The sequence below is a fragment of the Rhinoderma darwinii genome, chromosome 5, assembly GCF_050947455.1.
Source record: "Rhinoderma darwinii isolate aRhiDar2 chromosome 5, aRhiDar2.hap1, whole genome shotgun sequence".
NCBI lineage: Eukaryota > Metazoa > Chordata > Amphibia > Anura > Rhinodermatidae > Rhinoderma > Rhinoderma darwinii.
This window is the reverse complement of record NC_134691.1, coordinates 33,109,713-33,132,490: the sequence shown is the minus strand read 5'-3', so window position 1 is coordinate 33,132,490 and position 22,778 is coordinate 33,109,713. Positions and strand designations below refer to the sequence as shown.

Below are 22,778 nucleotides of genomic sequence, written 5' to 3'. Positions count from 1 at the left end.
TACCATGACTAGTGGTTGGGAAATTGGGACAATTATGCCTAGGCATACTAATTGTTGTGTTGAATACATTTTTCCCTGCCAGCCACTAAGGGTCTTCTATTTGTTTCTTCTTTATCTGTATATGTATATGGAGCAGAGGGTACTTGTTGGGGTGCCCTATGCCCTAAGGAGGTTTCAATCTTGAGCAAAACAGTTTTTCAATAGTTTGCTATCATGGATAGTCGTTTATGTACCTACCGGTGGACATGTCTGACAAGGAAAATATATTGATGTGCACAAACATATACAAGGACATCTTTTTGGCAAGTTCTGCCAAACTCATTAAGCTTCTACAGCTATATCAACTCAACATGCACAAGACATTCTCTGAATATTGATGTTATAGTATTAAAAAAGTATCTTGACAGAAAGATACGATGCAGTAATAGTCATAATTTTACCAATACTCAACAGACTTGAACTAGCACCATAGCAAAATATTATGGAAACTCAATTCACCATGCATGACCAAGATAAAGTAATATTATCCCATCTTTATTTGGAACATCAACAACATTATCATCACCCCCCACTACCATCATCTGTGTTTTAGATATTAAATCCACCAAAAAATTGTACTAGAAACACAAAATTGCACCGCTATTTTATTCAAAGTTTTACAGGATATGAAAAACCACAGTAATCATGATCAACCATCAGTTATTTTAGGTAACACAGGCCATGAAGCTGCTATGGGGACCTTGAAAAGTGGGGACCCAGCCCTGGTTGGTCTCATCCCCTTTACTACTGGATAGTAAGCGGGGTGGCCCAAGAGTCATGGAAAACACATAGATGGAGAAGCAAACACCAGGGCTTTCTGTCCTAGGTGGCAAAACTAGCATAATAATGAGGGATCCATTTTGATCTTTGCTATGGGACCCATTCTCTTGCCACATGCCACTGCCTTGAGCCCTCATATATAACTCTAAATTTGGTGAAATGTCAGCTCATTCAGTAGGGAGGATGGTATGTCCTGTGCATATGAGGGGTGATGGATACATTAGGGGCGGTTTTTAGTAAAAGTTTTCTTGAACATAACACTTCACAAGCATTACATAAAGGATATTACATGCTCTACCACATGTATTTATTATACTAAGACCTAAAATCTTTCTAGCAAAGTTTCAAAGAAAGTACAAAGAGAGAGGTTGTTATTTTAGTACAGGAAAAAAAAATCAAAACTAAATCAAGGCAGTAATCATATCTAAACTGGCAGCTTTAACAGCATCTACATTCAATCATTTATTTGCTGTAAGTTTAGCATTAATGGTCTGTAAATACTTCAGAATTATATTTCCCATGGAAATGGAAAAAAGTCATGAAAGTGAACAATGTGTCCAACAACAACTAGTAATTAATTTCAATTTTAGAATGCTGCAAAGGTCAGCAAGGATCATTTTCTTTGTACAAATGTCTACATGTAATTCAAGTTCACAGTGTAGGTCTAACGTGTAATTATATGCTACGTGCGGAAAATGATCAAATCTTAGGGTACAAAGTAAAACTATCACCTGCAGAATGGGACCTCTTTTTGGAAATAAAATGTGTTCCTAAAGAGACCTATTAAAATACGAAATTGTATATTACTCTTTTTTGAGGAACAAGTTGCAGGGTGCCAATTCCACACTTACAATGAGGAATAGTGAAATAATAGAAAGGATTAACAGGTAACTAGGCAGTTTTTAAGAAAGGATGATAAAAATAAGTAACTGCCTTTCTTAAAAAAAAACTATGAAAAAAATTTAACAATGGACTATGTGTTAATGTGTTATATGTTAAATATAAAGACCGTTTTGCCATGCAAGGCCCTAAGAAAGTTGTGTTACTGTCCCTGTAGGAGAATAGTGATGCCAACTTTTCAAGAAGTTAAAGTCAGACTGGCCCACCAGAGTACCAAAAATCCTCCAGGGGCAAAGACGTATGTATCATAGAAGCAGACCATGAATCTGCTATAGGGACCTTGGAGAGAGGGAACCCAGCCCAGGTATGTTTTATCCGTTATTTTCATGGGTTGTGTGAACCTGTGCACAGATCCTCACTCCCCAGAAAAATACCAAATAACCAATTTGTTAAGGAGATGGAGGGCAAAAAATTAATTAATGACACAATAATGGGTCTCAAAGGTCCAGCAGAAGACAACCCCATTTGGAGCTGACTTTGGAGCCAATCACTTGCCACTAGGGTCTTTTTCTTATGGATTGATTCATAAATAACAGATCTTATTGCTGATATGTCCGGCATTGTATACAATTCAGTTAACGGTGTTCTGTATAGATGGGGGTTGGCTCTTAGAATAATTTTCTCCTGTGATTTTAAAGGGAATGTGTCGCTAGAAATTATGATTTGTTTTTTTTTCAGTTAAACAATTAGTATTTGAGTGATTATACATTGTTTTAAATTTGTTTTAAATTACGAACGTAATACACACAAACATACATGAACATAAATTACTTGCTCCTGCCGCTGCCTCCGCTGGTCTACGCTCCTCTTCCTTGCGACTTTGCTTCGTCATCTTACTGTCTGGCAGCGGCTTCTGGTCCGCATGAAAATGGCGCCGGATTTCGCTCTACGAACGAGCATCGTTTTGGTCAGTGTGGGAGCGGCGCATGCGCCTTTCCCACACAGACGGCGCACACAACTGAGAATGGAATGGCTCCCGTTCGCATTCTCAATGGGAATGTATGTGCCATATTCCATCTCTGTATGTGTCGTTAATCAACACATACAGAGATGAAAAAAAAAAATGGCAGCCCCGTAGAGAAGTAAGTCAGAAAACATTAAAAAGTAAAACATGAGAACACAATTATATAAAATTTTTGAAAATGTTATATTAAAAGCAATATGATAAAAAAAAAATAATGACACCTTCCCTTTAACTGGTTGCCGACACAGGACGAGTATGCTCGTCCTGAGCGGCGAGTACTTCGCGCATTAGGACGAGCATTCTCGTCCTGTGTGACAGCCGTCTGTGCGCGCGATCGAGAGCGGGGCAACGGGTGTAATACACAGCCACGGCCCCGCTCTGACAGCGGAGAGGAGAGAAACATCTTATCTCTGCCGTTAACCCTTTGAATGCGGCGATGAAAGTTGATTGCGGCATTCAAGGAGGGGGGACTGCACTTTGATCGTATCATAGAAGATAACTGTGACGCATCAAAGCCCACAATACACACACACACACACACACACACGCACACATGCACACACATATATACACACACACACACACGCACACACATACACACACACACACGCGTATAAATACAGACTCTACAGAGGAATTAATGACCAAATATTTCTGTCTTATTTCTCACTTGAGTGTCCGCCCCTGGTGTCTAAAACAGTTATTGCGAAGTGACCAGTAATTATCACTATAGGAAGGCAAATTATTTTTACTATGCTATATTTGAAAGAGCTTTTTTAGGGCATAAAAGAAAAAGAAAAATCAGCACCCAAAGCACGGAAAATATCATGTTTCGTAGCGAGGGAAATATAGAATAATTAGGTATAAATATAACGTGTCTCTTAATGTTTCTAAAACATACCATACCGTGTATTAGAATATTGTATACTATGTATCTGTCAATCATCTATTTGTCTATCTACCCTACTTACTATTATAAGAACAATTACTAAAGCTCTTCTTGCACAGGTGATAAATAATTAAGGTGGAAATTTATGGGGATAACAAGGGGTATGTCCCATAAATAAACTATACAGTGTATTATGAAAAAAGGTGCCGTGCACTTGTTTGCCCGAACATAGGCCCCTGTAAAAGGACCTTAAAGGGAACCTGTCACCAGCATTTTAGCTATAAAGCCAGAAATACCTGGTGAAAGTGGGTGAAAAATCATTGCCATCTAAGCTATAAATATGTTCTAAGTAAGCTCTGTAGCTTTAGTATTCCGTTTTTCAATGGTCCCACGCCGTATGCAAATGAGCAGAAAAGAGTCAAATCTTCATCTGAAAAGAATCAGATTTTCATTCCTCCAGCGTCTCAGAGTGGACTCCACCTCCTTCTTTTTGATTGACAGCTCCTTAGCCAGTCAGGGCCGGACAGGTGGTGACAGTGGGCGTGGTTAAGAAGCTGAGTCCCAGAGGGAAAACAAATTACCATAAAAGGCGGGAAAAGTTTAAACGACTACATTTACTGACAGAGGAGGACTTCAGGAAAGAAGAGAATAGGAACAAACTCTGGACAGCTGCGGCCATTGATGGGTCAGGCGAGTTTGACAGGTAAGATGTTGATGACAGGATCCCTTTAAGACTAATTTCTAAGGAATATAACCTACCTGTATGTTTTTAGAGTTTGTAAGTATCTGGTGGAAATCCACAAACAAACTTTATGTAGATTATCTATCTATCTATCTATCTATCTATCTATCTATCTATCTATCTATCTATCTATCTATCTATCTATCTATCTATCTATCTATCTATCTATCTATCTATCTATCTATCATCTCGTATGTATCTATCTATCTATCTATCTATCTATCTATCTATCTATCTATCTATCTATCATCTATCTATCTATCTATCTATCTATCTATCTATCTATCTATCTATCTATCTATCTATCTATCTATCTATCTATCTATCTATCATCTATCTATCTATCTATCTATCTATCTATCTATCTATCTATCATCTATCTATCATCTATCTATATATCTGTCTATCTTCCATCTATTTTTTTTTAGGAGGAAGCAAACAGGATCCCTGTGGTCTTCATAGCATCTAGTATTGGCACACAGCAGGACCATACTGCATGATCTAATGGTCCCCCTAGTATATACCTGCGTACCCAGCAAGTAGGTGTTGAAGTTCTCTATAGAGGACCTTGTGATTAAGGTCTTTAGAATGGCCGCCTAGAGTAGTAGCTGACACTGGTTGCTTTAGAAGACACTAACAAAGTCAGTTGAGCCAAGGAGAGAAAGCTCGAGTTGAAGCAAAAAATTAAGAATTTTACAGAAAAGCATAGTCAAAGTCAAAGGCAAGGCAATGGAAATAGATGTACAGGGTCATGCTAGGGATTGGTCTATATTATAGCACTAACCATAGACGAAACACTGCCATGAGTGAGGACGAGCGCGATGATGTCATCACTGAAAGCTATCTATATACATATGCCAGATATCTTACCTCTATCTAAGATCTCTGCTGCCCCATAGTCAACTAAGAGGAAAAAACACTTAGAGTCATCATATTGGGGCACCCATAGGTTAAGGTATGAAATATTATAAAGGAACTGCAAGACGGGTCATTGTAATACTATATTATATGGACACATATAGTCTGTGTATAAACTTTGGTTAAGATGATCTAATGAGTGTGGTAAGCAAAAGGAACATCGCTAAACAACATGATTTCAGGCCTTTTTTATGTTCTTGGCACCATTATCATAAACATCCCTGAATGTGAGGACATTGTGTTCTAAGTCTCTTTAGTTAGGACAGAAATAGTCTTAGAGGGGTAATTTAGATGTACAACAGAGAATGACGTTCAACCACCAGTACAATGAAAATTCAGCCCACTTAGTGAGTGAAGGACAGCATGCAGCACGCCTAAAGACAGCGAAACAGCAATTAGCGGAGGTCTTCTACTGACTGCTGTTTCATGTCATCACATACATACATCTATGACAAAACATCTAAGCAGTGATATGAGCAGCTGTCAGTAGGAGACCCCCACTAATTGTGAGCTCAATGTTCTGGTAGATGCTACCTGCTGTCCTTTAGCAGATACTGATTGGGTAATGTGATGCTAGTTAAGCGCCGTGATATCTCACATGTTTCATTTGAAAACTGATCATTCTGATGATTACATGGAAATAGCGATCAAAATATACAATCTAAAGATGTAGCCATCTTTATCATGACTCAACGCATTAAATACACAGTGGCAAAGAAACTTTATCTTGACTTTTGTCAGTGGCTTTTGATGTGTGCAGCAAGTTACCAGAGTCAAGATAACCTTAGCTACATCTGTATAAGATGCATCCTGATATCCCGTCATTCTGTTTCATGTATTTTACAGATGTGTACACCTTTATCTTTACTTGAAATTGGTTAAGGACTCCAATTTATCATGAAACAAATTCAATACAATATCGCGACATGCTAGCAAAACCCTTGACAGGGTGTAATTCACATTACAACCACTGGGTGACCACACATAGACATATATAGCATACATATGTTTTCGTTTTTTTTTCAAAGCTGGTCATCTCATGCCACAAATCTCAGGATATGTTGAGATAAGAGAAAAGGTAAGGAAGGAAATATCTGTATGTCACAACTATGCCATTGGTATTGCTGTATTGTATGGTATGCTTTTGTTACCGAACAATCAATTCTGTAGCATCCATGGCTGCGGGCCGTCCGGTTTACTTCCCTCCCGACGCCCGCGGCCATGGATCAGTGAGCGCTGGTCCACATCTCCTGACTAGGAGGCGCCAGCGCTCACTTCCGCTCCGGTGCGCTGTGTCCCATAGGGTGCACGTGCACACTCGTGCCCGGTCTTAAAGGGCCAGCGCGCGCACATGAAACAATCATCATCATCAACTCACATGATTTCCTGGACTATAAGAAGGTCCCTGTCCTTTGATCCTTGTGTGAGCGTTGTTAGCCAAGTTGTTTCCCAAGTCTGTCTTGCAAATGGCCCCTTAGTGTTTTTCCGTTCCAGATGTTACCCGTGCCCTGTTACCTGTTCCTGTATCCCGTGCTGTGTTCTTGTTCCTGTGCCTACTAGTGTTGGAGTCGTGTCTACTGCACCTGCTGTCGTTTGCCATGTCCTGTGTCATCTGCCACGTCCTGTGTCATCCGTCAAGTCCTGTGTCATCTGCCACATCCAGTGTCATCTTCCACGTCCAGTGTGATCCGCCACGTCTGGAGCAAGCTGCGGCACCTGCTGTCATCCTCCACATTTGGCGTAACCTGCTGCACCCACATCCATCCGTGCCAGAGCTCCAGCCGCTGTCTGGACTATCCAGGTACCCTAGTGCGGGACTTTGTATTACTGGGGTGCTCTGTTGTTTGGCCAGCTGCCTCCCCGCTACGGCGGTGCGGCCTAGTGGGTCCATATACCCACAAACCGTGACAAATTCAACTACTTAGTTAACGAAAACTGTCCATAGATAAATGTAAAGAGATCCCCACAAACAATCAGCCAGACCATTCTCCAATGGCAGAACGATCGGGCATGTTGAAATAATTTTTCTGTTGGGAGACAGGTTGACTACACAAGCATGCTTAGCTGAGCTAAACATCCAACTTAACTAATGAAATAAATCTTAAAGTGAATGTCCGCTTTTTAACACCATGTTGTTTTTAGGTCCAAATCTTTACAATGGTTGGAGCTTCATTTTTCTGATACAGAGCTCTAATATTCCTGCATAGTCATAGATTTTCAACATAACATTCTGACTGCCTGAAGCCACCACTAGAGGGAACCTAGGAGCTTACTACGTACCGTTTAGTGCAGATGGCAGGGCTATAGTGGCTGGAGAAAGGATGAAGAAACCCATTGAAGTCAATGGCTTCCATGGGTCGCTGTTGGTTTCTGTCATGCGATGGATATGGCACTACCAGTATTTTTGTTGTTCTATTCATACTACAAAGCAGAACAATGGAACCCGGAGCGCAGATGTGAATAATAAATGTAATGTAAAATTATAAAAAGAATTGTAATGTAAGTGTAATTATAATTGCAATGTATGTAGTAAGCAACCTCTATTGGTGGCTGCCGGAACCTAGAACCCCATTAAAGCACTGAAAAATAAAGATAAAGGTTCGTGTATTTGAGGGCATGTCACTGATCTTTTATGGATTTAACTCACTACAACGCAAAATTCACAGCAAAATTTTGTGCAAAAGCTATGCAGATTTGATAGCACATTTCAGGCCATTACCATTCCAGGAATTTCCATTTTGTGTGAACATGGCCTAGCAGGGGTGTAACTAGGATAAACTGGGCCCCATAGCAAACTTTTAAATGAGCCCCTCCCCTCCCCTGTGTGCCACATACAGCCCCCCTGTAAATAGTGCTCCCCTGTAGATTGTGCGATACAGCCCCCCCTGTAGACTGTGTGATACAGCCCCCTGTAGATAATGCCATACAGGCCCCCTGTAGATAGTGCCATTCAGCCCCCCTGTAGATTCTGCCATACAGCCCTCATTGTAGACAGTGCTATACAGCCCCCTGGTAGCTAGTGTCACAACCCCGCCTTGTAGATAGTGCCACACAGCTCCCCCTCCCTGTAGATAGTGTCACACACACCCCACTGAGGATAGTGACACAAAGCCCCACTGTAGATAATGCCCCCCTCCCCATTGTAGACAGTGCCATACAGCCCCCTTGTAGATAGTGCCACCCACCTCCCCTTGTAGATAGTGCCATACAGCCCCCACCTCCCCTTGTAGACAGTGCCCCCCACTCCCTCGTGTAGATAGTGCCTCCACTTCCCCCTTGTAGATAGAGCCCCCCACCGACCAATTTTAGCTAGTGCCACAATGCCGACGGGATCCTTGCATGTTCCAGTGACGTCATCACACCAGCCTGTGAAGGGATCCTGTCCCTGCACCTGATAGGCTGTTGTCAGATACCTCCCTGCATTGTTATAGTGTTTAATAGTATCTGCATCCTAAGGACGCAACTATTAAATGTGGCGTCGCTACCGCTGTAGCAGCCGCTCATCCCCTTTCACTTGAATGAAGCTGAGCTGCAAAACTAGTAACAGCCCATGGATGAGACAGGCACTGTTTTTGAAAAGCAAAATCTGAAATCAGACTTCTACTAATCCCATAGAATCTTTTTAAATAAGTTTTTAAGGCTTATTTTTATTTTACAGTAGTTTATTTGTTACCTGGACCCCCACTGTTTTTTGCTTACACCAATGAAACCATAACATGTCACCGTCCACAATGGTGACATCAGAAAAGTCAAGAAAAAAAACTAAGATCGCAGGAGCCCAAGTAGTTGCTGGTGCAAGAGTGGTGGGCATCTAAAAGGTTATTTATTTATTTTATAATTTTTTTTTCTTATTTTAATACATTTAGCTCATATTTACATTTTTCTTACAAGCCTGGAAAAAACATTTAATTGGTTATACTGTTTTTTGTCTTTAAAATAATATTTTTGCTTTTTGATTTCTTTTTGATAAACCATGATAGGATCTTAAGAACAGATACATATTTAAGCTTCAAGAACACTACTTATGGAAATTGCTAACATTCTTGTTGAATAGCATTTCCTCTCCTGTCATATAAGTGAGTAGGATATGACACCACGGGAATCCATCATTGAAAGAATATTCTATTAAAGTTGACCGGCATCTATTGATATGTCAATCATAAAAGAACATGAATACTTAAAAAAAAAAAAAAAGCCTTTTCAGGATGAGACCGCAAAATTACACCATACATCACTGTGATTAAAAAATAAGATAATGCAGATAAAGTCAAGGTATGTTCTAGTGCCAACGATTTTACAACAAATAGTAATGATTCCTTCCACAAAAGATGACCGAGATATTTTTGCCTAATGTGCCGGACTATTTTTTTTGTTATATATTTATAGAATTGCATTACATATGTTCATTTGCACGCCATTACTTCCTCAGTAACGGAAGACTGCATAATTTATTTTATTATTAGAAGGCATGCTTAAAATAAACACAGCAGTGTTTCAGTTTATATTTCTGGGAACTCCATAAGGTAACTTCAAAAATTAATATTCTGTTCCAGTTAAGTTAGAATTTACCTTCCTTCCTGCCCCCAGATTATAGAGAAGGCACATGATTTTTTTTCTGGGATTCTTGAACTGCATCAAAAAAATGCTTCTAAAAACGCCAGCGTTATTAAAATGAAACATGTTTTTAAGGCATTTTTAGTGGAAATTTTTGTGGCTTTTTTTCATTTAGTGTCATTTCGTACATGATTTTTTTTTACTGGCCCTTATGAAATCTTACCGAGGAGGCTATGGGAAAAACTCCTGAAAAAACACCATAAACAGAACATGCAGCATTTGAAAACCACAAAATTACCTCCAAACTGCCAGAATCCAAAACGCAGTTGTGTGTAGTGCATTTGATATTTTACTATAGACTTTAATGTAACATCAGTCCAAACTAAAAAACTCATGAAAAAAATGCAGCTAAAAATTGATATAAAATGCACAAAGTCGCAGCAAATACCAAAAGCCTCCAACACCCATCCTCCCTGATGGCAGTTCTCCATAATACCCATAGACTTCAGTGGAGAGGTCCACACGCATGTACGGACACCTCAATTGTATATGCCAACTATAGAGGCTCAGGTCCAAGTCCCAGAGGTGAGATGGGGACCCCCACCAAATTAAAAAAACATATATTGCATTTTATTGTAGTTTCATTTTGATAAACTTTTTTGATATAAATATATTATCAGATTATCTAAATTCAAAGGTCATTAAAATAACCCTTCTTTCACTCAACAAACTTGTTACAACATTACAAATAAAAATGACTTGTTGATTTGAAGCGTCAACAAGGAAAGAAACCAATCACTTTGTTGATTTGGGTGATTTATCTTGTAATGCAATTACTCAGTGTCATTGTTGACATTAAAGCCAGTGACCCAAAAAGATGACATATTTATCCGACCTACAGGAGCCTATATTTTTGTAACACATTAAAATAAACTATGTAGAATAAGTATGGATGCTTGTCTGCAAGCAAAGATTTCCAAGTCAATTAAAGAAAGGTGGAGACAATTTTTTATTACATTTTTAGAAAATAAATAAATAAAAAGTAATTCATACACATTCCAAAATATCATTATACATTTCTTGGATATTAAAGTATCTCTTTTTTTTTTTTTTTTATACAAAGATAGAGGCATGCCTAACTGAATCAACTGAAACCACTGAACTTGCTTGACTTTCAACCTATTTCAACTTTGTATTTTTATATTTATGCACACATTTTAGCAACTTTTAGCTATGGTTAATTTCACTTCAGCCCAATGGACCATTGATGACATAATACACACTGTCTTTATGTCAATAACTTCATAAAATTATATGTGATCGATCACAGGTCACCGAAATCGTCAGTCCTGCTGATCTGATGGATTCGGCTTTGAGCGGAGGATGCAGCTACTTTGTATCCAGGATACATAAAAGCTGTATCTCAATAAGTAAAATAAAAAATAAAAATAATAATCATAATAAAACACAATTAAAAAGTCATTTAAAATACTGTGTTTTATTTTTTTTTAAAAGTGTGCAAAGGTTTAGAAAGCCTTACAGCTCTATCAGGTCCCTAATGCTACTCTATCTGTGAGCAGCAACATAGAGGGGGAGATGTTGAGCTTGGGTATATATACTTTTTTTTATTTTATTTAGTATATATTTATTTAAAAAGCTGTAAAAATGCTGCTAGGGCTCACAGAGAAATCCTGTGAGTCTTGCTTACCCCACCAACACAGACATTGATTGAAAGCCCTTCCTGCACACAAATTCATACAGGAAAAGCTGTCAATCAAGAGTGAATAGGCAAGGAAAGCAAGACTCACAGACTTTCCCTATAACCAGCAAACCACATGGCAGGAAAGCAGCAGATCTAATCAATAGAAGGAAGCAGGTATGTGAAACATGTTTTATCTTCAGTATGACTACTTGGGCACAATATTTTTTTTTTTGCTATTGCTTCTACTACTGTTTGGGCTTTCTCTTTAAGTACTTGCAGCATTTTGACAGCTTTTTCCATGAAAATACTGAATCAAATCATAAAAAACTATATATCTTGGAGGTCAACATCTCATACTCTATCCTACGCTGCTCTCAAATAGAGTAACACACTGACAGATCCACTTAAAAGGGAATTAACTATTTTTTTTTATTGCTCAAGTACATTAAAAATAAAAATTTGCGTCTAAATGTTCCTGATTAAAAACAATTCTAACAGTTTTGTGCCTACAGCTCCAATGCAGACCAGACTTGTGTGTCTCCATAGTTACAGACTACAAATAACCTTATGTGCAGTCTGATTCTGCTGTCATGTGTTGCTCTTTTCCATCTCTCCTCTTTTCTACGGTCTATAGATTAGCTCGAAGAGGGGGGGGGGAGGAATTGAGTAACACAAGACTGCCGCATCAGACTAGACAGCATTTGTCTGTAGTCTGTAACAATGGAAACACATAGGTCTGCATAAGATCTGTATACACAACCAGTAGAGTATTTTTAATTAAAACAGTTTGCAAAGTTGTTAATTTATTTTTATTTTATTGCATTGTAGCAATAAAATAAAATGTTTTGTTTTTTTTTACTTTTTAAGGGTGGACGTATTCATTAAATCACTAAGGATATCCTTTAGAAGGCTTTCCTTAAAACTTGCCTTTTAAGGCTTTAGTATGTATATACAGATGTGTCCATCCTTTCCTTTCATTGAATTTAGTTAAGGACTCCAATGTGTCATGAAACCCATTCAATACAATATCGCGAGATGCTAGAAAAACCCTTGACAGGCTGGAATCCACATCACAATTACTGGGTGGCCACACATAGATATATGTAACATAGACATCTTGTGACAGACTATCTCAAAATCATGAAAGCTGGTCACCTTATACTACACATTTTAGGATATGTTGAGACATGAGGAAAGGTAAGGAAGGATGCATCTTTAGTAGGTTTATAGTAGAAATAGGTCGGCTATTTCTACTATTGCAACTCATTCACATAAATGGTGCTAGGCTGCAATACCATACACAGCCAGAGTGGCACTGGTTTTTTTTCTACTCTCATATAATCTGTTAACTGTTTACTTAGAAGACAATTGTACTGAAAATGGACAAACGGACAAAATTACAATGGAGTTATCAAAACTTAATTCTGGCAGAAAATTATGGATATGTAAGAAGACTCCAGTCACGTCAGCTACTTGGTCGTGCTAATGCAAAACATTAACGAAGACTTTACAAGATTGTTTAACACTATATCCTGAACAAGACTTCATATAATTTTTATTTAAATCTTAGAGTGATAGTGTTATAATATCAAACTGTGAGTAAATAGAATACATGCTAAAGTTAAAATTCTAAAGGGTAAAAATATAAAAATTGAATTTAATACCTTACCTTGTCACGTCAGAAATAACAATATCAGGTCTGGAGCATTTACTTGGATGCACAGAGTATAAATCAGCTTAGGAACGTCATTACAATTGCAATGGAATAATATAGAATAATATGATGAAACTTATTCAAGGGCATGTGCATTACAAATAAAAGTGAGAAGTAAAAAAACATTCTGAATTAATAAGGTCTTTGAAGAGCATGAGCGGAAGAAGGAATCTAAGCAAAGCTGTCAAGGTTTTATTATATTTATGGAACGTTTGCTACAAATTGTTAAGCTTAAAATGATTGTCACAAGCTGAACAGTACAAGATGAGCAACAAGCTAGAAAATCTCTAGCAAACGGTTTCTAAAAAAAAATGTAGATTATGATAATTCTGTAAACTTTTAATAATTAAGAATGATCAAGACCATCACAATGCCAGAAAAGCTTTATCTCTACACAAGATTCCTCCTTTTTTTCCCACTTAATTTTTTCCTATATTCCACACCCTAGTTAAAGCAGATGTCTTCCCACTCTAGCTCAGGACTGGGAGTCATCTTCCATAACTTCTTCTGGTTCCATGGGTGGAACTTCCCGACCCGCTATTCTTCTAGGACCCTATTTAAGTTTTTGTTTGTGACCAAGAAAGTGTGGTCAGTTAGGAGACGAGAATTTGTGGTCACTGAGGTAGGAAGTGATGTCACCTGACTGACAGGTGAAGACATTATTTGAAGCTGAAGGGGGCATCACACAGGAAAATTACCAAAATCGTGTTACAGAAAATGTTGAATCTGTTATATAAGGCAAGGAAGAAAGTGGAAATAATATTTTTCTGGCCCTCCAGGACTTTTTTAAACAGCACAGAGAAGAAATACTAGTAGGCATGCCTAAGATATAAAACATTTTCTTGTAAGAGGATACAAATGTAGCAACGTTTTCAAGTAGCGAAACTCATCACTACAGAAACATAACTTGATGGATCTGGGACTTGTTGCAAAATGTGAATCCCCCGATCATCATGTATCATTTATTACACTGCTGTCCTCTTATGTGGAAAAGGGACTTTTTTGGACCCCTCGGACATTAAACCCCAAGTTTGAGTGTTACTCTCTTTCCAGTAGATAGATCTGCAACTGCATTGTTATACCTTGAAGTAATTTGGGGATTTATATATTTCTGCCTATAAACCATCTGCATCACCTTAACTTAGAGAGTTATCAAATAGTACAATTAGCACTAAAATAGATAAGGGACAAATTCAGCTCAGCTCCTCTACAACTGTATTATATGTGATGTACAGAAATATGTAGCTGACCATAGATGAAGTACATTTGTTAACCTCAAACATTTGCCAAGTTAAAGGAACAGTGTCATCACAATTTTTTTTTTCATATGTTAAAGATGTTAGTGCTTTATTAAAAACGTTTATATTTATTTGTGTGTTTGTGTTTTACTTTTTCTTATTTTTACACTTTTTCTTCCCTATGGGGGCTGCCATTTTTTGTTCCATTTCTGTATGTGTCGATTAACGACACATACAGACATGGAATACGGCAGCCACAGTCCCATAGGGACTGCGAACGGCTCCCATCCCATCCACTTCTGTGTACGCCGTCTGTGTGGGAACTGCGCATGCGCCGCTCCCACACAGTCCAATTTGAAATTGGCGCCGTCCGGCGCCATTTTCCTGTGGACCGGAAGTCGCGGCCGGACAGTAAGATTACTACTTCCGGTCGCGGCTTCCGGACTTGTGCACTTGGACCAGCGGCAGCAGACGGAGCGGACGGGCCGGAGGGAGCCGCGGCGGCAGGAGCAGGTAAGAGATTTCAATGTATGTTCGTGTTTGTGTACGTTTACTACTGTATGTAAACCTACTACACTGTGTGTTAGCTCAAAAAATGGCGACACACAGTGTAGGAGGATAGACCGTTCAAACCCCTCGTTTATCCCGGCACTAGCCAGGATAAAGGAGGGGGGATGCTGAGAGCTCACTAGAGCGAGGGCTTTTTACCCAATTTTGCAATGCTGCAATTTTGGGAATAGCTCCATCTAGTGACCAGCAATGGGAAATATTATAAATTAGAATCTAATTTATAATATTTCCTGACTCGTGAAAAAAATAAAAAAAATTTGAACAATGTTTAATCACCTACACACTAAATGTTTAATTAAAAAAAAAAAAACATGTTTTTCTGGCAATATATTCCCTTTAAGTTAAAGTTTTAAAAGTGAAAAAGGATTAAATGTTTTTAATTTTCTTCCTAACTATGGTGTGCAATTTGGCAGAATGTATTTGCAAGAACACAATTTATTCAGCAGATACACCATTGTTTTAGCCACTGTATTACGTTGTTGTGTTTTCAGGTTCCTTGTTGCTATGCCTTTAGAAAAGAACATTAAAACCACCTGGGACTTTAGCTGGAGCCACCTGACACTGCTCACCTTGTCAAGTATGATATCTCAATTTGATTAAAAAAAAAACTTCTGAAATTTTGAAATACGGCCACAAAGGGAGCAGAGTCCGTGGAGTCATTTGAGGGAAAGAAGAAAAAACAATGTGATGTTTTCAACCATGATGTAGTCCAAAAGGCTGTCAAGAGTATTCATCCAATTGACAAAAACAACAAGAGTTGTCATATAAGCCTAAAAAAGAGGTGCACAAAATAATGCTGAAACGGTGGGAGACCAATTGTTTCTATTACTTTTTATTTATAACTATATTTTATTTACATCAAAATTAAATGGATAATTTATTCAAAGTCTAATCCTATACCGGATGAACACACTGTACTCCGGTAGTGCTGCAGGTAAATTAAACACCTGCACATTATAGGTGATCACTGGGGATTCCATAAGCAAAATACCCTGTGTCTTGGTTTTCTAGGACTTTAATATTCGTGGCCTATCCTTAGGATAGGTTATCAATATTTGATCAGAGCTATAGTGTTATTTCTGTAACACAAATATATATCAGTGCCATGGAAGGGCCACACTTGAAATAGTAATAGATGGGCATACATATAGAAAAGTGGCCCCATAGCAGCAATAAAAATGAGGAGCCATCTCCCAGCGGTGTATATAGAGATAAGGTCTCCATAGAGCAAATATTTAGATGGTGCACCCTTCTGGTGCTGGCTAATACTACCATACCTCTAGTTACATCAGCTAGTAGAACTTGGTGCGCGTTTGCCCCCAGACCCTTTTTTTTCTAACATTGTAGGACATGTGAAGAGGTTGTTAGGCCCTTACACAGGTTCTTACCATTCATTAAAATAGGGGATGCAGTCAATGTGGTCTAAGCCCCATCTCTCCAGGGGCCTTATGGGTATGTATGGCGTTAACACCTCCTATTTAACAGCCAACTTTTTACTCACCCTCTCCTCATTCCTATACTTTATGGGACAGAAGGACAGAGTACCCCTTTGGACAATTACCCCTTTGATACTGCTACCACTATTATTCTTTTTATTGTTGTTATTATTATTATTATGATTATTATTACTATTATTATTATTATATTTTTTTAATGTGTTAAAATAATACAGAGTAGAAAAAAAAATAATTAAAGAAATAAATAGAAAACAGCAGCGATTACAGGACATCGGCACTTTGTGGATTTCCATCCAGATTTCCACTGAAAACGCTTTATTAAATATGTCTTGAACAATCTGTCCTACGGAAAAACAGACTACACAGCTACAAATGTTTAGCTGAAACAACAGAAGTTGTTGTCTATATTTGACTTTAGCCTGACAGCAGCAACAGTAAATAAAATGTAAGAAAATAAAAGGAACTGGATGTATAATAGCCTTGAAATGTCAATCTGTCAAAATCGCTACTTATATTCTTCTTCCACTGACAGTGCCATTTAAAGACAAGAAGATTTTTCAGAATGACTTTTATACATCACAAATCTGGAAGTCTGTGAGGGTGAATATGTTCTATGCCCCAAATGGCAAATGCTACACTACATATACTACATACACTACTGTATACATGTACTGTATAAAGACAACACAAGGGCCACATTTGAGGATTATGGCAGTGTCTATATGGATTCTTGTATGAATTCATAACACCACAATCATAAAATCTATGGGTTCATACTGTAAGCCTCTGATTTCATGTGGAGACGCAGAGTTTGTCTCCAGATATTATAAGGAATCAGTACGAAAATAAATTGTGCCATGTTCCATTGCAAGCCATATTATAGAGGAACAGTATTCTCCCCAGAAGAATTGCTTCTTAGGGTTAGTTTACATAGAGTCTTTTGGTGCTTATTTTGACGCGGAAACAGCGTCGAAATCAGCGCCCTAAAATGGCCGAAATCGCCCCACATTGATTACAATTGGAGGCAGAAGTATTAGTTTTTTTTTCCGTGGTGGCTTTTGGCTTTCTTTACCGCAGTCCTTGCATTAGCTTCAATGGCCGCGGGCGAAAAACACAGAAAAAAAACAGGGAAAAATACGTGCAGGCAGCTCAAAATCTGCCTCAAAATTCCTGAAGGAATTCTGAGGCAGATTTTTTCTGCCTGCAAAAAACTCAGTGTGAACAGTGCGAATACATTGTCTTAATAAAGAATCATATAGCAGCACAGAGTGTCCCTATGGCTCCATATTACAGACCTGTGTGGACCCAGGCTCTCAAAATGCTTTAATTGCCAGCGTTTATCTGAACCTGGAGGCTCGAGTTATACATTGAAAAAGCTCTTTATTTTAGATGTCTAAAATCAAATTTAGTCCATAATCTACTGATTCCATGAACTCGTTATTTAGGGCATCTCTTCATAAGGGCATGGCCCCACGTGGCGGAATTCCTCCGCAACTGTCCGCATCAATGCCGCACCTAATCCGGGTTGCGGATTACGGCTGCGGATCTGCCCAAATGTGCAGTAAATTGATGCGGACTAGCTGCTGCGGACTGCGGGAAAAGTGCTTCCCTTCTCTCTATCAGTGCAGGATAGAGAGAAGGGACAACACTTTCCCTAGTGAAAGTAAACGACTTTCATACTTACCGGCCGTTGTCTTGGTGACGCGTCCCTCCTTCGGCATCCAGCCCGACCTCCCTGGATGACGCGGCAGTCCATGTGACCGCTGCAGCCTGTGATTGGCTGCAGCCGTCACTTACACTGAAACGTCATCCTGAGAAGCCGGACTGGAGACAGAAGCAGGGAGTTCTCGGTAAGTATGAACTTCTATTTTTTGACAGGTTGCTGTATATTGGGATCGGTAGTCACTGTCCCGGGTGCAGAAACAGTTACTGCCGATCGCTTAACTCTTTCAGCACCCTGGACAGTGACTATTTACTGACGTCTCCTAGCAACACTCCCGTCATTACGGGAGCCCCATTGACTTCCTCAGTCTGGCTGTAGACCTAGAAATACATAGGTCCAGCCAGAATGAAGAAATGTCAAGTTAAAAAGGCAAAACGCATCCGCAGCACACATAACATGTGCATGACAGCTGCGGACTTCATTGCGGAAATTAGAATCTCCATTGAAGTCAATGGAGAACTTCCGCAATGAGTCCGCAACGAGTCCGCAACCAGTCCGCCACTGCTCCGCAACAGACAGAGCATGCTGCGGACACCAAATTCCGCTCCGCAACCTATGCTCCGCAGCGGAATTTTACGCCTCGTCTAAACGAACAATTCTAAATAGAAGTGGAAGGCAATGGAGAAACGGCTCCGCTGCGGATTAACGCTGCGGAGTGTCCGCAGCGGAATTTAAGTGAAATTCCGCCACGTGTGAACCCAGCCTTATACAGCAAAATACAAGAACAGATGTGCGTTCCTGTAAATTATTTCTAAACTCGACACATCTCGAGGTGTTAAACATATAAAAAGAATGTATATGGATGTAGCCATCTTTATCTTGACTCTGATATCTTGCTGAAGCGTGATATCACACAACAAAAAGCCATTGAAGAAGTCAAGTTCAAGTTTCCTGACACTGTGTATTTAATGCGTTAAAAGTCAAGATAAGGATGGCTACATCTGTATATCTCCGTTTGGTGCTTCTGATGGATCAATAATTGGTATCACTAATCAGAGTCCTGGAAGTAATCCGGTTAGGTGTATATCATCCTTTTTCCGTTAAGTCCAGGGCTTGTTACCGGTAGCAGAGACACCACGTGTGGAGGGTCAGCGTCTGACAGCACCTGTGTCTCTGCTACCGGTAATAACAGTGGTCGGATCCTCACATGGGCGGTTCGGGCGGCCGCCCAGGACCCAAGGCTCCCAGGGGACCCATTGCCGCCCAAACGGCACAGAGGTTTAAAAAAAAACTATCCAGGTCTGCTGCCTGCCGCATTCTCACGGTGATCGGTCCCACGTGCTGATGAGGAGGAGGTGGGGGTCAATTGCGACCAGGCAACAGGGGCCGGCGGCACAGCACATCAGCTGTAGAGAGCACACGGTCAGAGGTAGTGATGGGAGGTGCTGGAGTCTCCCTGTCAGTCTGCTTCCCTGTGCTGCTGTGCACTCTCCCTCCTGTCTAAACCTCAAGCAGCTGCTTGACAACGGCAAAACTGCAAGTAGGAGAAGAAGGACCTGTGGTGACATCAGTCACGTGATTAAGTTCTTGGCGACTGCCAGAGCACAAGCACCGCAGAGGAAGAGGCTCTGGTAAGTCTGGTGTGTGTATAGTGTAAGTCTATGTAGTGTGTGTGTGTATAGCGAACATAGTGTAAGTCTATATGCTGTGTGTGTATAGAGTTTATAGTGTGTTAAATGTAAATCTATATAGTGTGTGTATATTGCATATAATGTGTGTATATTGTAGTGTGTGCTGTGTGTATAATCTAAGTCTATATAGTGTGTGTGTATATTGCATATAATGTGTGTATATTGTATAGTGTGTGCTGTGTGCTGTGTGTGTATAGTGTAAGTCTATATAGTTTGGTCTGTGTGTATAGAGTTTATAGTGTGTTAAATGTAAGTCTATATAATGTGTGTATATTGCATGTAATATGTATATATTGTATAGTGTGTTAGCTGTGTATAATGTAAGTCTATATAGTGTATGTGTGTGTGGTTTAAATATATAGTGTGTGGTGTTAGTGTGAATTGTATATAGGGTGTTTAGTTTCTAAATTTTTGTGAAATTATTTCCCACCCATAGAGCCCTCTGCAGTAAGTCAGATGCTCAGAACCCTCCTTGCAGTATAATCTCCCCCATAGAGCCCTCAGTAGTTATTATACTGCAGGGGGGGTCAGAGCATCTGATTGACTGCTAAGGGTTTTATGGGGGGATAATGCCTCCCCCCCAGAGCCATAAGAATCAAACGATCAGACCCTCCCATAGAGCTCTCGTCAGTCAAACGCACTGGGGAGGGTTGTCTGACTGTTTAAAGGGTAACTAAACTTTTTTTTTTTTTAATTGACATGTCAGTGACATGTCAAAAGTTCTGCTCAGTGGGGGTCCAGGCACTGAGACCCCACCAATCGCTAAAGCAAAGTGGCAGAAGCGCTCCGGTGAGTGATGAGCCGCTTTGCTTCTGATCGTCTTTCCTCTGATAGCCGAGCAAGCGGTACACGGGCTCAATAGAAAGTCCATGAAATTAAGTGGAACAGCGCTCACCCAAGCCCTTCTGCCACTTTGTTTTAGTGCTTGGTGTGGTTCTCTGTGATCGGAGCCCCACGGATCAAAACTTCTGACATGTCACTACAACACAAACCAAACGTTCTTTAAAAGTTGTTACCCCATGGGGACTGAATTTATTGGTCTGAGGTAATGCATGGGCCTGGGGTCTTAATTTGTTTAGGTGTTTGGTCTGGGGTATAAAACAATTTAGGGCGTTTAGTTTCTGAATTTTTGTGTTGCTATAGATGTTGAAAATGGCTGCAGAATCGAGGGGCAAAGATTTCTCATCAGGAAACTCTGCCGTCATCAGGAAAAGTCGCCATAGCGGTCTCTGTCAGATGGAGAAGAAAAGAGAACTACTCCCATCAGAGAAGTCATCATTGTGAGTCATTGTTTGTTATAGGAAATCCTTGTATTCCACTTTGTGTATCCAGGAGTAAAAGACAAATGCGTGTTACCATTCCCATTGTCAAGAGAATGTGTCCTACACAGTGTGATACTGTCAGCAATGGTGGTGGAAAATGGGGGGCCCAAGCTTGTTGAACAGCCCAGGGCCTTTGGTCTACATAATCCGCCACTGGGTAACAAGGCCTGGACTTGGAATGGAGAAAGGATGATATACACCTAACGGATTACTTCCAGGACTCTAGCTTCTTATGGGTAATACCAATTATTTATACTTGCCAATTTTTGCACATGTTTTCGTCAACTTTGGACATTTGAAACACAATACAATTTTATATGATTGAAATCATTGCATGGATCTGTGACTGAAAACGCCTTTTACGGCACGATCACACCCACAAGCTGGTTTGAAATTAAGGTCAACATTTATTTTTGTGCCTCTGATGGATACCATGCGTCAGCCATCCGTCTCCCAGAGATTTCCATGTTAAAAAAATGTATACGTTTCATATATACTTTTTTTACTGGGTGGTGCAAGATTGTATTGGATTGGTATTAATGACAAATTGTATAACTTAACGCAATGCAAGAAACCAATAAGGGTGGACACATCTGTATTTGTTTTTATTTCATGATTAATCGCTTTCCAAAGCGAAAATGAGGGAGTAAAAGTCAGCAAATTAATAAATAGCAATCTAAGGGTCAACATACCTCTACATATGGGGACTGGAAAATCCCATGAAGCCGTGTTAGCTGAATTTTCTATACATGAGAGTTGTGGGTGACCATCCAGAATGTATCCTGTTACACAGCTATACTGAATTTTGTCTCCAACATCAAACTTTGTACCAGACAGAACACCCTTGGGTGGGATTCCAGGGTTACCACAGGAGCTGCTCCGTAATTCTGTGAAAAGATATTAAAAAAGTCAGGAAGGAATATACTCTCCATTTGTTTTACAACGGATTCAAAGATTGTTCAAATAAATACGTCCACACGCGATCGCTAAGTGAATACAGAAAGTTTACTAAAGTGCCAAATATACATATTAAAAGATACAAAGAAGTAAATAAACAGAGAAAAAAAACAGAAAAAAGGCAGCTGAGTATTCACCTGGATTATCTGTGGAGAGCCCGTTGTTTTTTTTTTTTTTTAAGCGGCCATATGTTCAAATGAGAGTAGCACAGGGCACCTGGACCCTTCAATACAAGGCGAGCTCGGCCTTTTTTTGACTATCCAATGTTTTTTTTTTAGCCTGACAGTTTCTAGTTTTCCCATACACAACCCATGGCAAATCTTCAGATTCTAGTAGTTTAACTAGCCAGCTTTAATCAGTATATGTTCTTAGCATACGTGCTCTGAGTGCTTATGTTTAGGAGTTTATGACGTCCTTCTGCTATGGTGGTCCTCCGGTACATCTTTGCAACAACATTACTCGAAGTGCTAGAAGCAACAAAAATGTACTCCTTGCTTAAGCTATAGAAAATGAATGCAGTCGTTTCTGAAATGATTCATTAAAGGAACACTCCAGGCAAAATTGATGAATTGTGTTATTGCTAGTGCAGAATCTGAGGGGGCGGAGCATGACCTAGGGTAGTCATGAGCTGCACACTCAGGCCCTGTACTAGGTATTACACAGTTTATCAGTTTTTCT

General features: G+C 39.6%; 1 protein-coding gene across 6 annotated transcripts in view; it reads right to left on the bottom strand.

Moving 5' to 3' along the window:
* The window catches only part of CSMD3 (CUB and Sushi multiple domains 3), a 1,175,227-nt gene that overhangs the window by 835,599 nt on the left and 316,850 nt on the right, over positions 1–22,778 (bottom strand). For all 6 annotated transcript variants that reach the window (XM_075825814.1, XM_075825808.1, XM_075825809.1 and 3 more), the window contains exon 4: positions 21,836–22,030. In XM_075825814.1, coding sequence (XP_075681929.1) covers positions 21,836–22,030 — 195 coding nt within the window. The remainder of the gene's footprint in view (positions 1–21,835; positions 22,031–22,778) is intronic.